This window comes from Perissodus microlepis, chromosome 8, assembly GCF_051167445.1.
Source record: "Perissodus microlepis isolate ML-2025 ecotype Zambia chromosome 8, ASM5116744v1, whole genome shotgun sequence".
Classification (NCBI taxonomy): domain Eukaryota; kingdom Metazoa; phylum Chordata; class Actinopteri; order Cichliformes; family Cichlidae; genus Perissodus; species Perissodus microlepis.
This window is the reverse complement of record NC_140468.1, coordinates 11,182,430-11,199,799: the sequence shown is the minus strand read 5'-3', so window position 1 is coordinate 11,199,799 and position 17,370 is coordinate 11,182,430. Positions and strand designations below refer to the sequence as shown.

At 40.3% G+C, this 17,370-nt stretch overlaps 1 protein-coding gene across 1 annotated transcript; it reads left to right on the top strand.

Moving 5' to 3' along the window:
- The first annotated feature begins 928 nt into the window (after positions 1–928).
- Positions 929–8,528, top strand: LOC146381443 (G-protein coupled receptor 26-like). The gene is made up of 3 exons (XM_084937480.1): positions 929–2,661; positions 3,292–3,405; positions 5,458–8,528. Exons 1-3 carry the CDS (start codon positions 1,994–1,996, stop codon positions 5,684–5,686), a joined length of 1,011 nt encoding a protein of 336 aa, XP_084793606.1. The 5' UTR covers positions 929–1,993; the 3' UTR covers positions 5,687–8,528.
- Positions 8,529–17,370: the final 8,842 nt, after the last annotated feature.

The following is a 17,370-nucleotide window of genomic DNA, read 5'->3' as shown; positions in this document are numbered from 1 at the left end:
GCCGGGAGGTATCAGAACCCATTTTTCCTTGAACCAGGCCATATTTGGATCTGTAAAGACACAGTGCTCTCTGAAAACAAGCCTTCTGTAAGGTGGTATTAAAATTAAAAGGTTTTCCTTGGCATATTTGTCTAATGTGGTGTAGTGCTGTGGAGAAATGTGAATGTTCTAAATAGTAAATCCTAATAAAAAAATCTGCATTTTAAAGATTATTTTCCTGGTGGAACTATAAGTAGTATCCCCTTGTCTGTGGATATTAATCATCCATGTCCCTCTGTCCCTTCTAAGCCATATTTTTAGAGCACTTTCCTTAGAGACATTATTGTCTCTGGACCTGACATTTAATTATGAAAAGAATAATTAAAATGATGCATACAAAAAGCTGCACTTGTGCCTGAGATCAACTGGTGGCTCTGTGCTGATAAGTCCCTTTAAGTGACAAGAAAAAAGCCGCAGAAGCAGTTGCTTGACAGTATGCAAGTGTCCCCTCCTGCATAAGCTGATTGTCCCATCACATGTACAACATGCTGATAATGCATCCATCACAGCCAAAGCCTCATGGGGTCCAAGATGGAGCTCCATTTCTGCCTAATCATACGCAGCAGCTGCCAGGGTTGTCCACCCCTGCAGCCACCTTCTCTTTGCATCAAGAACAAACATCACCCCTATACTCCACTACCTCATAGCATACGACTTTAATGAGACTCACTTTCAACACAAATCCTCCTCTTTTCCTCCTGTTTCTGTTCACATTTAGCCAAAGAAAGAGGACACGGTAGACTGCATTTATTACATCCTCACACTCAAATATTACGTATGTGTGTGCACACGGTAACAATAACTCCTTCCACCCACACACTACCCCCTCCCGTCCCCCTCCCCTTCTGAAAACCACAACCACCACCTCACACACACTGCTCCAGCGCCTTCAGTGGCTCACGTGCCACAGCACACTCCGCTGAATCCCACGCTTCAGAGGAAAAATTCTCCCCACACTGAAGTCCAGAGGGGCAGCAGAGTGTGGGGGTGTTATCCAGCTTTCAGGGAAATAGAGGATTTTGCTCTTTATCAATGTGATGATGCAGACTTAATTAGTAAAGATGAAGAAGCAGTACTGCTGGAATGCAATCGTGATTTGGAAGAATGAGATCAGAATCAGGCACGAGAACTCATGTTAATCTCTGTTTTATTAATGAGTTTGACAGGTTTAAGGATTTTAGGTGATTTGGTGAAAAGTCAGATTCGTGCCTCTTAATTGTGTACCTTATATGCTCTTTAGTGTAGTATTTATATTCTTCTTTCACCTTGATTATGCTGTCTATCTTGTATTTATTGTCAAGATAATCCCAAGTCCCTTTTACAAAAGTCCTGAAGGAGAGTTTAAAATGGAAAAAAGCCGTTTTGCGAGTTTAACATTTACAATAGTCAAAAATAATAATATTTTTTTTATTTTTGAAAAAAACAAAAACAAAACAAGCACGCTTATTTTGACCACATCTGCCATTTCCCGTTAAATGAGCTTAATAATTTCTCATTTTAGCTGTAACTAATGCTTTTTCTTTTCTTTTCTTTTTTTTTACTTTTACCCAGAAGAGGAGAGAGATCAAGTAGCCCACACACTGTGCAGTGTGTGCGGAGGGGTGATGCCTCGGGAGCGCATCACAGGACACAAAACCCCACTGCAAGACGCAGTGCCAGAAGAGAGCAGCTTTGGCAAGAGAGCTTGTTTTCTGTAGATTAGAGTGGGGAGAAAGAAGGAAGTTAGTCCGTTAAAAAACTAACAAACATAGGTTTTTATCATGTCGGAATCCTCCTGAATATCTTTGCCGAAGAGGAAACAATGTAGTTGAAAGAAAAGGGAATCTCCACCGGTGAAGAGATCCGGGGATGCATGGACACGGTTACGGGTGATTAGTGTAATTTTGCAGCTGCAAAATAAAGACTGGATATGCGCAGAAAAACCGGAGAGAAGTGAGTTTCGGGTGTCCACAGGATGGACACTGCCGAGGTAATTCTCTCGGTGCTGGTGGTTGTGATTATTATAGTGTCGCTGCTGTCCAACGTCCTGGTGCTGATTTGCTTTTTGTATAACCCGGAGATCCGCAAGCAAGTCCCCGGTCTGTTCAACCTCAACCTCACCTTCTGCAACTTGTTGCTCACCGTCTCCAACATGCCGCTCACTTTGGTAGGACTTGTCAGTAAAGCTCAACCGGGGGGAGATGGCTTCTGCCAGATCGTGGGCTTCTTGGAGACTTTCCTGTCCACGAACTCGATGCTGAGCATGGCAGCTCTGAGCATCGACAGGTGGATCGCGGTGGTGTTCCCCCTGAGGTACCACTCCAAAATGCGCCACAAAGACGCGGCTTTTGTGCTCGCGTACACGTGGGCGCACTCCATGTCCTTCTCCACGGTGGCTGCCTGTCTCTCCTGGGTTGGATACCACCGGCTTTACGCATCCTGCACCCTGTCCAACCCCAGAGCGAGCAATCGGACACAGTTTGTCGTCTTCACCATCTTTTTCCACTCTTTCACCTTTCTTCTGTCTTTCATAGTATTATGTGTCACATACCTCAAAGTACTTAAAGTAGCAAGGTTTCACTGTAAGAGGATCGACGTTATTACAATGCAAACTTTGGTGCTTCTAGTGGATATACACCCCAGGTGAGCTACTTTAAGTTATCAATCCTGCAACTATAACGTTATATGGTATAGCAATCTGGTACCTTTATATTTGTAAAGCTTGAAAAGTATTTAAAAGTTAGTTAAAAGGAAGGGTTTAGCCTCTTTTATTCTCCTATCTAAAACAGCGAATCTCACATATGAATTGAGTCCTCGCTCAAAATCTAATATAACTGAAATGTCATCTGGGGTGATTGCTTTATTCTGTCTCCGTGCAGAATAGCTCCCATGGAAATACTATACAATCTCTGAGTGTGTGTGTGTGTGTGTGTGGTTGAATAGCCTACTGCAGATTATAAATCCTGTTATTACTCACACAGATGACCTCTATTTCATAAAAAAAAAAATCTCCAAAGCAATGTGTCACCATGGCATCACAGCTGTGGTGCACTCAGGTATCACACAAAGCCATACAGGCACAGAGAAAATGATTAAACTGGAATTCTTAAAAGGGAGATCCCCACTTTGAGCCTTTAATTTGACCCAGTTGATTTACCTGAACTCACCCTATACTGGATCTCCCCATGCTTTACCCCTACATGACACCCACTCCCTGTTGTCTCATATTAACCCACTTTGTGGGCATCCCTCTTTATGTGTTTGTGCTTGTAGTGTTCGTCAGCGTTGTCTGGAGGAGCAGAAGAGGCGACGACAGAGAGCAACAAGGAAGATCAGCACCTTTATCGGCACCTTCATGCTCTGCTTCGCTCCCTATGTGATCACGAGGTGAGTAGTAGAGAGTCTGGGTGACCAGAGGGAATCCATGCTGGACCACCATGCAGAGTATGCAACCCTTGGATACCTCCTTGCACTCCAGTCACAGATACCCATATCCCTCCCCTCCTGCTTCCTTTCTCTCTCCCCTCCGCTTCCTCCTCACACTGGCCAGAGCTGGAAGATGAGATTGGCTGACCTTGTGATAAGTAATATGCCTCTGCTCTGCTGTTGCTGCTGCTGCATTAGCACTTTTTCTCTTCAGGTCCGCGGGGTGCATATCAGTTTGTCAGGTAGAATCCACTCACATCAATCACTAAACAAAGACAGGATACCAAATAAGGCCTGTAGTGAGTGAGACACATAAGTCATCGGCTTGCTGTCATGTGAGACATTTACTTTAATACAGCCAGACCCACAAGCATTTGGACAATGAGAACCCACCACCACAACAGAATTTAAATCAAACAATCAAGATTGTTGTGATTGAAGTGCAGAATTTCAGCTTTAGATTAAGAGATTTGACAAAAGAATCTTTATGCATAGACCTGCTGCACTGTAAAGGGGTTGCTGCAAAATCTACAGCAACTACATGGCAGCTGGATGCCAGTAACTTACTGTAAATAAAACTCACAGTAGAAAAAAAATAGAAGTAGACGTGATCTGAGTTAAATACAGTAGGCTTTGGCAGTAACCTGTTCTTCTATGTGGACAACAAGTGCTCCCAATTTATTGTGTTTTCAGTGGATAACAAAGCTTAGCTGCAAAAGTAGGTATGACCCCAAATTACTTTGTCATATCACCTAAGCCATAAGTTCTGGAGAATTTCCTTTCTCCTGGAAAAGCAGTTTTGCCCTCCTAACAATTTAACTGTAAATATAATTACAGTAGCCTATGTAATGTTACATCATGAGATAATATGTGCTGAAAGCTCTTGTGCTAACTGTGTATGTGTGTGTACGATAAACAAAGATTTTGAAAAATGGACTCTGCTTAAAATTGCTTTGGACCACTGCCTACCATTTCCCTAACATCTTTACTTCTACATAATGGGATGAAACCTACTAGCTGCATCTTCAACCAGTTTCCAAGACGTTCGGTTTGGGGTATTCATTTCATGTTAAATTTTCCGATTTCCCCTGATCCTCTGCTTCATGGAGTTCTAGCTTCTTCTGTGTTAACTCATGTGAGAAAACACCTTTGCATTTGTGTGGCGCTGTGACCAACATTCACTCGTTCTGTGGAGTGTGTGTGAACAAATGACAGGGATGGCTAGTAGCCCATGTAAGGCCTGTGGTAATACGCTGACAGAGCTCTATTTTGGATGGCCTAATCATACAGAGTGCAAGTGTAGACAATCAGCGGTTTTATACAGCTTTATGATGGTTTAATAACTTACACTTCACACAAATGTGTCTAAAAGCAAAAACAAGTTGGGAGTGCCATGAACTGCTTTGAGATGTAGACCTCACAAGACTGTAAAGCTTATTAAGAGCTGCTTTAAATTAAATATTTATATTATATTATACACTAATGAGTTGGTGGGTTTTTTTTTTTTTACCAGACTGGAAGAATTCACTGTCTGACATTTTCTGCTCAGTCTTCAGTCTAATGTGGTTGTCAGTTACAATCAAACTTTGTTCACAGACACTCTTTAAAGCCAGAAAAGACAAAAGAAGAGTAAAACAGATAAGCAGTAATTACGGCTGACTGCAAATTAGAAATGTAATCTAATATAGCCCCACACTGTAAATCCACATTCATGACAGAAAGGCGGGGAAATCGTGTACTGTCATTTCACAGCTACCTACTTTTTTCTTGTGGGTAGATGAGAAAAATAACTTTATACAAATATGTGCTTAATGGGATCCCTGTATTTATACAGAAGCAGAACATTTCCATAAGTAACTCCCTGCTTACTATGGGGGAAAAATAGAACACTGTGTTGCAAATGTATTTCTGTTTCTGCTCAATAAGCTTAAGGCATGCATGTCTTTTCCAGCATGTTGACTTGCCTTTCTACCACGCTCTCTCTCACCACCCTCTGTTTATGCTTCCCTGCAGGATCGTGGAGTTATTTCCAGCGGTGCCTATCAACCCTCACTGGGGAATTGTCTCCAAGTGCTTAGCTTACAGCAAGGCAGCTTGCGACCCATTTGTGTACTCCCTCCTCCGACACCAGTACAAGAAGACATGCACTGACATCATCAACAAGCTGCTGAAGCGCAGCTCCTTGAACGCGTCCGGACGCCAGCACGAGAGCCAGGTGAACAGCATACCCACCGTGGAGTGACCGGCATTGCCCCCGATGGGAAGGTTAACCCGACAACTGTCAGGGAAAAAAGAACCTAGTTTAGAGTCGATGAAGAAGTGGAATAAATTTTGGTAGTTCCTGTCCATGTCTGCTTGAATTTGGTCTACAAAAAAAGGAGAACAGACAAGGTCAACTCCCTGTACAGGAATACCACTGCGCTTTCATACCGAGTGCCCAGAACAGCAAATCAGTGCAGTGAACTTGCTGTGAGGACAACAAAGAGCAGCAGATTCCACGTCCACCTGGAGAGACAGATGTGCTTACCCAGGATGAATGGCCACCTAAAAGTTTTATTATTTTAGGGTAGCTTACAGTCAGATATGAGATACAGTTTATTATATACAGATTTTGCAGTGTGTCTGTTTGTTTTGACATAACTGTAATATTCATTTTATCTTACAAAACAGGGGGGAGGGGGGGGCTGTATGTCTGTTTTAGTCTGTGCAAAGTGTTTGCAGTAATTTATACATTAATTCTGTATGTAGCACTGAAGACTAGTCTAACCAAAACTTGACAAAGTAGAAGAACAAGTTCCCAAATTGTATTGTAGATGAAAACATACAGCAGACTGTGCACACTGCACAGGATGGCTCAGGTATAGCCCAGTGCGAATTAAGCAAATTCTTTGGGTATTTTTATTTTTCAATACATTATCTGGCTGTATTAGTACCACTGGATGTAAATATGTTTTGTTTTATGTGTACTGGCATCGTTTATGCTTTAGCAGCCATTTTAAGGACTCACTGATCTGTCCAAGCAGAGTTTTAGCAGAAAGAAAAAACCCTCAAACCGACTGCCTTTGCTGTCATGACTGACATGTGGCCCTCAGGTTGTTAAGTCAAGTGAAGCATGATCAACTGTATTTGCCTGGGTTTGTACTCACAGTCACAAGTGACCCGTAGAGACTGCTCGATGCTTTTTCACACATACAGGAAGGAAAATGCACGGGACATGTCTTTTGGCAAAAAGATGAGATGATTTAATAGAGATGACAGCCACGGACACGAGAAAATATTAGAGCAAAGCACCTCTGGATGCAGAAATAATCAGTTTGAATGGGTGAAGTAAAAAAAGAAATATCTCTGAACAGCTAAGGCCAACTAAATGTGCAATGGTAATAGTTGAGAGCACCTTTACCACATAATATTATTAAAATCAGTCTGAATTACTGAATATGCTCAAAACAAGGTAAGATAATCCTAGCTAAGCTAAGATAGGATTAATAACTTGGACCGCAAAACTAAATGATCCTAGTCTGTGATTCCTATTAGTCTTTTTTTTTCTCAGATAACCTGCAGCAGCAGGTTTTCCAACTACTTTGCCAGGAAGTCAGCGACGGGTAAGAGCTAGTAGTGATAATAGATAAGTGGGCAGCTAAGCTACTAACACAGATATTAGATATTGATACTAATGCAAGGACTAATAGGACTCAATTGTATTTATAAATATAACATATTGTTGTCTTTGCTGATAAAAAGGTTTTTCTTTTAAATAATCACCTGAAAGCAGTAGAAAGCAGATGAAAATCATCCAGTGCCACTTATATTTGCATAAAGCTTTGGCAAATGATGGTGGAAGGCACCAAGTAGAAATGATTATGACCTTATAAACTTTATTTAATGGAGACGTGCAACAAACAAGTCTCTAACAACACCAGGCTACCAGTTGGACCCTAACTTTAACCCACCTGTCCCACTAACCCTAAGTTATTTCATTTTTTTCTTGGTAAAGAGATAAAAAAATATATATATATAGTTTTAAGCAATTTAGAATTATTTTGTTGGTTTGGTCCATTAAATCGAAACAAAAACATCCAAAGATACTGTATTCGATTTTATAGAAGACGTTTATAGAAGACAATAGAAAACCAGTTATATTTACTTGTTTACAGTACATTTTAATTTTTTTTGTCATGTGGAAACAAAATGCATTAAACTGTACATCTAACAGTGAGATAGGGAGTGAAAATGCAGTGCCAAAATTACTGATGATGCCCAGTGAGCTAAATATAAGCAGATGTAATTAATTTTCTAAAAGCAGAAAAGAAAACAAAAGAAGTGAAGGCTATTTTATGTAGGGTGTAAGGATTCATGATTTTACTAAGGAGAAACGGTTGTCTTGACTATATCATGTATTGTACGACGCTCCAAGACAGCTGATGCCTTAAATTCTATAATATGTTAGTTTTAAGTTTTTCAGACATATAGATATCTAGAACTATATTACTGGAATCAATATTTGCCTTATTCACTTCTGTTCATCAACGTTACTCGAAATCTGCTTCCTTTTTGTTATCCTCTAATTCTGATTTCCTGAAGTTCTCACTTGCCCACATTAAATGTTTCTCATAAATGATGACTAAAACGAAACCTAAAAGGATACATGTCGACATATTTAGATGAAAGGCAATGTGAAAAGTATTTTTGAGTCTTTTGATATATGTAAATGTAATTTATTGGGATAATTTATTGTATGTCTGAGTTTTACAGAATGTGCTGCTACAAATGCAAATGAAGTTTATCCTGTTGTGGATCGGTGGCAATGAGTGGAGTGTAATATACCTCATTTTGTTTATCAGTGACTGACCTGACTGCCTAAAGTGTTCTGTTATGTACCTCCTGATTTATCAAACCATGGCTCGATGCTGCTGCTGCTGCTAAAGATGGCTAAGATGACAAACTCACGATGTTGGCGGTGATGGGATGAATGCTTTTTCCATAATATTTTTTTTTAATGGAGATTGTAATTGTTATGTTGGTAAAAATGACAAAGATGACTGTTTTAGATTTTAACCATGATGATTAAACTGATGACAACTGTTGTTGATGCGACAACAAAGAAACACTTACTCTCACACTCACACCATCGTAACACAGCTCACACTTGCACATATAACTTTAGTTCTATTTGACATAATGGATAAGATGAATCCATAAGAGGTCTTCATGAAGCTTCTCAGCCTCTCGTAATGGAGTCTTTGTGTCTTTGTTCACAGACATAAACACTAGTGCATCTTAAAAAATTGAATATTGTGAAAAAGTAAAAAAAAATTGTGATTTAATTCAAAAAGGTAAAATTCACACAGTGAAATAATTCACGCCCTTTTGTTTTAATGTAGCTTTTTATGGTTTATAACTCACGACAATCAGAAACCCTGTATCTCAAATTACTAGAACATTTCATTTAGTGTTTTGAGTATATTGCTTTTCAGACAGTGTCTTATTCGCTACATGCAACCACAATCACAGGAAAGACTGCAGACTTTGCAGTTGTTCAGATGAAGGTCGTTAACACTCTCCACAAAGCACCACAGAAGGTCACTGCTAAAAAGGCTGGCTGTTCGCAGAATGCTGTATCAAAGCATATTAATGGAAAGTTGACCGGAATCGAAAAGCGCAGAAGGAAAAAGGTGCGCAATCAACAGGGATGACTGCAGCCTTAAGAGGACTGACGTGCAAGGTTGATTCAAGAACTTGGGGAAGCTTTACAAGGAGTGGGCTGAGGATTGTGTCAGTGCATGAAGAGCTCTTGAAAGGAGCTACAACTGATGCATTCCTAATATCAAGCCACACCTGAACCAGAGATGTCAGAAGGGTCTTACCCAGGTTGAGGAGAAAAAGAACTGGACTGTTGCTCAGTCCAAAGTCTTTGAGTTGCTGAACTTGGTGTCCGTATCTTATCAGGAGCCATATTTCTTTTCCTTCTTTTTTCCCTATTTTTTCTTTAACTTCCTGCTTTAGCAATAACAAGCAATAACTATTTGGTAAATAGATATAGGCGTTCTGTCTTGCTGTAACACAGCTCAACTGAATTGTGTTGTCACCAAGTGCTTTGACTTTAGGTAAAATGATTCAACGCCCAAGTTTATTTACAAAGCTTTAAAGGGAAAATTATCAGTTTGCTACAAAAGCAGCCCCCCCCCCCCCCCATAAATCAGTGCCTTGAGTCTCCAGGTTTTTTTAGATTTTGAGAATGCATCTGTGTTGGACAGAAAGGGGAAAAAAGCAAGGGTTTGACGAGATGACTCTCATGTATCTGCGGCAATTCAGACTGTTACCACGAGCAATCAGTCTGAGTCACAGGGATGCCATTTTTTCTGTTCACACCACAATGCAGGTGGTAATGAAACAGCACCAGCTGACAGAGAAGGGCCTGGCTGTAAAACACTGATATCCTGTACACTGATTACCACCCCAGGAGCCAGTGATTATCTGCAGGTGGGTGGCACTGACCATCTAATACGGTTTAATGGTGGTTAGCTTCAGCCCACTCGGGCTTTTGGGGGGGGGGGGGGGGGGGGGGGGTTCAGTGAGAAATATGCCACAACTCAAAGTGAAAAGTAGACACCTCACACAAAAAGCAAAACACAAAACAAAAGAATATGTTGGGATCTTTTTTCCTCCATATGATCCTTTTGTTTAGGACTGGTTAGGTTAGGTTCAGACATAGGTAACATAGGTACGATTTGTAAAACTCAATTATTATAAGAGTTCAATTTTTAAATGTAACTCGGGATGATTATTATCTTCCTGTGTGAAAAACCCCAAAACATGTGGGGCTTATTCCTGCAGTTGCCCTTTTCTTTCTCTCCCATATGCTACCACATGCTTTTTGTTTGACTATATTTTTTTTTATATATATATATATATAAAAATGTGTGACATATTCTCACTATGCTGCTATGTGTAGCTGCTGCAAGAATATACTTTCACTAAAATGATATATGTACTTGGCCTTTTTTTGTTCCTTTGTTTTTCCTTTTTTTTTATTACATCCTTACACATGCTTTCACTTATTTGTCTGATTACACTTTTTCAAAGCAGCCCATTGGACAAAAACATGAAGTGCTTTATTAGCAAGGTGTGCCCAGAGGTGTATCAAACAAATCTGCTAATGAGCATCAATAATGTACCAATATAATAAAAGAATTTCACTAACACTTGTAAACTTTTTTAGGTTATAATGAACCATGCAGCAATTATTTCTCAGATTGCTGCACTGAAAATGTTCCTAAAGGTACCAAACAGCAAGCAGTCAGCTAGCAGCCAACCTGCCAATCAAAGCTGACCTACTTCTAATAATAGATCATGCACAGTGTAGAGACTTTAAATTAAATTGTTATTTAAACAAAAAATCTGTTACCTTATAGTTTTCACAAAGTTGGTAATTAGCTATAATGACCAAAGTGGTTTTTGTTCCCATCTTGAATATACTGTATTGCCAAAAGTATTCACTCACTGATCCATATCACTGAATTCAGGTTTTCCTGTACCTTTCATGGTCACGTACCTAGGCTCGCTGTCACGAGTGAAGTCCTGTGCAGCAGGTCCACTCATAAAATCTCCTTGCTACTAAATATTCCACAATCAACTGTTAGTTGTATTATAACAAAGTGAAAGCAGTTGGGAATGACAGCAACTCAGCCACAAAGTGGTAGGCCATAGAGTGGGGTCATCGCACGCTGAGGCAGTGAGTGGGCAGAGGTCGGCAACTTTCTGCAGAGTCAATCACTACAGACCTCCAAACTTTATGTGGCCTTCTGATTAGGTCAACAACAGCGTGTAGAGCTTCATGGGATGGGTTTCCATGGTTGAGCAGTTGCATCCAAGCCTGACGTCACCAAGCACAATGCAAAGTTTCGGATGCACTGGATTCTAGAGCAGTGGAGACGTCTTCTCTGAGTCACACATCTGCACCTGTTAGCCTGGGTTTGTTGGTGGCCAGGAGAAGTACTCGTCTGACTCCACTGTACCAAGTGTAAAGTTTATTGGGAGAGGGATTATGGTGTGGAATTGTTTTTCATGATTTGCCCCTTAGTTCCAGTGAAAGGAAATCTGTTTCAGTATACCAACACATTTTGGACAATTTCATGCTCCCAACTTGGTGGGAACAGTTTAACGATGGCCCCTCCTGTTCCAAGATGACTGCACACCAGTGCACAAAGCAAGGTCCATAGAGACATAAATGAGCAAGGTTGGTGTGGAAGAACTTGACTGGCCGCCACAGAGTCCTGAATTCAACACGACAGAACACCCTTGGGATGAATTAGAATGAGCCAAGCCTTCTCTTCTAATATCAGTATTTGACCTGACAAATGCACTTCTGGAAGAATGGTCAAAAATTCCTATAAATGCACTCTTTAACATTGTGGGAAGCCTTCCCATAAAAGTTGAAGCTCCAAAGGATGATCCAACATCATATTAAACCCTGTGGAATAAGAATGGCATGTCATATGTAAGTGAATGCAGACAAAAGAATACTTTCCATTCTCGATTTGGGCATTCAATAAAAATAATTGACCATTGACACAGATCCAGCAAAAAGCATTAAAAGGCATTTATACATTTTTCCTTAAGCTCACCTGACTATCATCATTGAAGTAACATTAAGTACAGTAGCCTACAAAACCTCCCAAGTATAGACATATAAGATTTTACTGACTACAGATCTTTCAGAATACCATCTGTGTGTGATCACTCCGTGCATTGTGGTAGTGGTTGCATTTGGTTTGCTCATAACCTGTGACATCTGTGCTGGAGCTGCTACAGTTTAAAAAGTGTATCTCACAGGGTGGTAACCTCTTCTTGCAGTTTTTTTCTTTGTTTGTTTGCAACCTCCCACACGATACTTCACCACTAGTCTGCTCAGTAAGAGGCCAAATGTAAAATCAAAGTCTCTCTGCAAATTTTGATGCCTCCTTCCAGAATAATGTGGCCATTACAGCTTTGTTTAAAACTTTTTAGTTGTCTGACTGCTCATGTTTCTTGCTTCATCAGACTTTGTATTATTTTTTCAAATTGGCATTTACTTTCTTAAACAGGCTACGTAGCATATGACCAGGCATGAAGACTAAAGCCAACTAAATGACTTTTCGAAATATTTGTTTTATGTTCATTAAGGAAATGTAAACAAGGTATAATGTGTCCAGTAAAATAAATCCAGAGTTTACAAAACTTCTCAACCACCATTTCTTCATGGATGTGCTTAACTAGCAGGGACCACTCCCTTGGTAACGATGGGCGATGAGGAAGTGTGATTAGTGCTGCGGTTTGGGGAAGGCCTTGAAGGGGACTGGCGACGGCTCTTGGGCCAGGCAGAACCCCCTGTACTAACGAGAAATAAGGGGAGGAAAGGAAGAGAGGAGAGGACAGGAGAAGAGAAGAGAGAAAAAGGGGGGGGCAGGGGGGGGCATGAAAATGAGAACAGCGGGTATTGGACAAGGGGGGCTTTTATAGGCTGAGGCCAGAGGGGGCGTGAAGGAGGAGTGGTCCCGCTCCTGAAATTCAGATGATATCTCCACTTGTCGCTATTAGATCAAAACCAGAGTGTCTAATCTGTCTCGGAGGCTCCAGAGAAGCAGAGGGGAGACAGGTTAAGAGCTGGTTTACCAAAGCTTTGTGACGTCTCACTCCTGTTATATCCAGAATGACGCTCTAACACTTCAAAGGCTGGACTGACTTCTGAAGAAGCACTGGTCTTTTAGCTTCTGGCAAGGTCAGCTGGTGCCTGTATTTTCCCACACATCTGCATGGTATCACAGCTGCTGGCCACAGCAGCTACACTGCACACACCCTACTTACCCTGTCACGATTTACACAGATTTTATCTCACAGGGATTGTCTGCTATCCATATGGAGCAAGTATCATTAGTTTGTCTTGTAAGTTATTACTATTCATGAACATCACCAGTATTTTATAATCAATGTCCAATGTCCCATTTTTAACAAGTGACTTGCTTCTTTAGGTGGATTCAGCAGCTGTTTGATTTAACATTTACAAATACAGTAACATGCAAGACATTCAAAGGTAAGCATAGGAATGTAAATTAAGTACATAGTCAGCATTAAAAAAAATAATCTCTATATTCAAAGGTGTGGTGAACCGAAATAACCACATTTCTTCTCTTACAGTATAGAAAAGGGTCTTCACTTAAATCAAAGGCTGAACCCTGGTTCAGATTTTTTACAGAAGCAGCAACAAAAGCTGAGCTGGAGACATCAAGTAATTAAAAACTTTAAATAGAGGTCAAAGAACTGTAACTGTTCAATGTCTATAAAAAAGTACAAGTAACCTATGTAAGACTAACTCATAAATATGGTGCTCTTGGGTTGTTAGGATGATGAGATGTGTCATGTGTCTGTGGAGGTTCTCAGTCATCCAGGTCATCGTAGTCTAAGGAGCTTTGAAAGAAAAGCGTCTGGACTTCTTTGAGTTGCTTGAAGACGTTTCACCTCTCATCCGAGAAGCTTCTTCAGTTCTAAGGGTCAAATGGTGGAGATTCCCTGATTTAAACCCACTGGGAGTTTTTCCCCCCAAAGAGGGGGTGAGCTCATTGTGAAACCTGGCCCCACCCTATCATGTGATTTCCTGAGGTCAGATGGCCCAGGATGTGAGTGGGCGTTAAGGCGTCTGGGAAGGGATCTCAGAACTGGATTATAGATGGCAGACAGCTGGTGTCGTAAACCACCGCCTCTGTTCAAAGATGGTCACTCACAGTGGACGTAAATGGCTTCTTTCACTCCTCTTTCAAAACATCTGTCCTCTCTGTCCAAAATGTGAACGTTGGCATCCTTGAAAGAGTGACCTTTATCCTTTAGATGCAGATGGACTGCTGAGTCTTGTCCTGTGGAGGTGGCTCTTCTGTGTTGTGCCATGCGCTTGTGAAGTGGCTGTTTGGTCTCTCCAATGTAGAGGTCTGGGCATTCCTCGCTGCACTGTACAACATACACCACATTGTTAAGTTTGTGTTTAGGAGTTTTGTCTTTTGGGTGAACCAGTTTCTGTCTGAGTGTGTTGCTGGGTCTGAAGTACACTGGGATGTCGTGCTTGGAGAAAACTCTCCTGAGTTTCTCTGATACACCAGCTACATGGGGGATGAGATGGTGATCTTGCTCTGCCACTCGGTTGAGTTGAGTTTAAGACTAAAGAACAAAGAACTAATTAAAAAAAATTAGAATGAAGGCAGAGCCTTCAGTTTTCAGGCCCCTCTTCTCTGGAACCAGTTTCCAGTTTGGATTCGAGAGATAGTTATGCTGCAATAGGTGTAGACTGCTGGGGGATTCCCATGATGCATTGATGCACTGAGTGTTTCTTCTTCAGTCACCTTTTTCACTCAATATGTGTTTATACACCTCTCTGCACTTTCCAGCCAATGGGATGGGTAATTTTTATAGTTATTATTAATCTCTGGCTCAGATGGCCACCCCTCCCTGAGCCTGGTTCTGCTGCAGGTTTCTTCCTGTTAAAAGGAGGGTTTTCCTTCCCACTGTCGCCAAAGCCTTTGCTCATAGGATGGAACCTTAGATTTACATCAACGATATACCAGTGAAAATTCAAACCAGTACTTGCAAGGTGTACCTATGAAGTGACCTGTGAGTCTATATCCCCCCCCCCCCCCCCAAAAAAAATGGCATTGAGTATTGTACTATTGGCAGGCTAAAATCAAGCTTCTTCTTCTATTTTTTATTACTAAATATCTGTAGCAGAAGTAAAACCACTCTGAGTGCTGTACAGTACAAATATATATATACTGTTTAGAAGCCCTGTGGTTTGTTTTAGTGGTTTTAAACTCTCCATCTGCACATCATATACATCTCTGTTTCATTTGCCAACATATAAATCCACAGAAAATACATCAAATTAACAAGCTCTGTTCTTCTATTCTCTAGTGCTCTGAGATGATGACAGGTTTGCGAGCCTCCGTTCAATAATCATTGAAGAACGAGTTAAGAGGCTGAGGTCCTCCTCTAATTGCATGTTGGTCGAACAGAAAGAAGGCTGGTGTTGTTGTCAGGATAATCCAGTGATGTGTAAAAGCCCCAACAGAGTTCTGATAATTAGAGTCTTCCTACCCTGACACTCCTACGATGCACCGCTCGCCACTCCAGAAATCAAATTAGATGGTGCTTAAAATTAACCACAGTCATTACTACTACAGTATGTTATGGGACTGAAATGGAGTTCCATCAGGGAGTTTCAGTCAACAGGTGGAAGTAAAATGTTTCTCAGTTTGAAAATTAATCATACGCATAACCTGCAACATCACAGTGAATCCCTTGTGGCTCAATCAGTTTACGATCTTGCTTGTTTTTTTAGTAGTATTTTAGTATTGAACTGCACTCCCCCTAAATTGCATGTTCGATGGGCTGAATGCTCGCCACTGCTGATGGATTCGGGGGTAGGTGTTTGCCTGTCAGTATGTGTTAGCACTCTGCTGGAATGATTATCTTCTATTGTCCAGTGGAGACAAAATCCAACTCATATTGCCTTGGCAGGAATCAGTGTCTAAAAAGGGAATTTAACAGAGGTGTCTTTACTTACTTACATATACTTATAGAATCACTGGTATATGTTGTCAATAATCTCAAAGAAGCAATGACATAGTACAATAGTTGCAGCAGAAATAAAATGCCTGGTATATCCAAAAGGGTTTTGTCTTTCATCTAATTTTTCCTTTCATGATTTCTGTATAGGGTTGAACTTTTATATGACTTCATAATAATAAGGTTTTAACTGCATGTTTTATGGCACGATCGCTTTGAGTGACAGGTAGCTGTCATCAAGCTGTCATCTGTCTTCAAGCATCAAAGTTATTTGAGTCACTGAACTGGGCCTTCTGACCGTTCTTGTGATGCTGCTCACATCTGAAGACTTTTTAATGTATTTTTAAGTTTTTTAATTAAATTATCTGACAAGCAGTTTTTTTTACTGGCACATATCCATGCTACAGTATTGTTTGGCCTGTTTTAGCAACTTCATACTGTAATAATATATCCTGATATTTGAGAATTTATCAAGCTGAACTACTTTAGAAACTAAAGTGATACACTGTTTTCATAAGCTATTATAGTGTATATATTATGTCTGATTTATCCACATGTTATTATGTGCATACATGCTAAATGTGGTTAATTTTAGCCCACTGCTAAGTTGTTGCTAGGCAGCATGATGACATCATAATATCAGATATAGATAAGAACCTTCAGGTGCTTAAGATGAAACTGTGTGTCAAGTTTGGTTGCTCAGCTCCTGATCTCTAGAGAGAGTTCACCACACAGACAGACACAGATTTTGTGTATTATAGAAGATTTTAGTAGTAATAAGCATGTAGAGATCATGGATCACCCATGCCCTTTCCAAGCTATATGACCACTTCTGGCAAGATGGCAGTAATCAGTGGTGATGATTTTATGGTTTATAATGATTGCTGTGAAATTTTAATTTCTTATAACAAATACTTATACTTATACAAATACTTAGATATATATGTACAAAAAATTAAATTTTTGCGTTTCTAATACCTCTTTGAATGTTTTAAACGTCACCTGAACCCCCCACCCCCCACCTAGGGCAATGTGCATATTTTTGTAAATGAAAGAATCCATCTGTTTAGCCCAATTACTTTCCCTTATTTCTAATTATAGAATCATCTGGGTACTCCAGTAGGTTCTATTTGTATTAGACTATATTGATATTTTTGTTTTTGTGGTAGAGTCTGCTCAGCATGAAAACTGAATGAAAACAACATTTTCTTAATTTCTGTTTCTATATGTAAGAAATTGTCTCTAGTTTTTTTGGGGATATGTCTCTCCAAAATTACAGATTCTGATATGTAACTTTTTTCAGGATGTCTCATGCAAATTATTAGAAGCTTAAAGTTTTAT

Excerpts from the sequence above, each read along its gene's own strand:
- LOC146381443 (XM_084937480.1), top strand. The coding sequence starts at position 1,994 with ATGGACACTGCCGAGGTAATTCTCTCGGTGCTGGTGGTTGTGATTATT. Across the intron at positions 2,662-3,291 it reads CTAGTGGATATACACCCCAG|TGTTCGTCAGCGTTGTCTGG; the intron begins GTGAGCTACTTT and ends TTGTGCTTGTAG. Across the intron at positions 3,406-5,457 it reads GCTCCCTATGTGATCACGAG|GATCGTGGAGTTATTTCCAG; the intron begins GTGAGTAGTAGA and ends GCTTCCCTGCAG.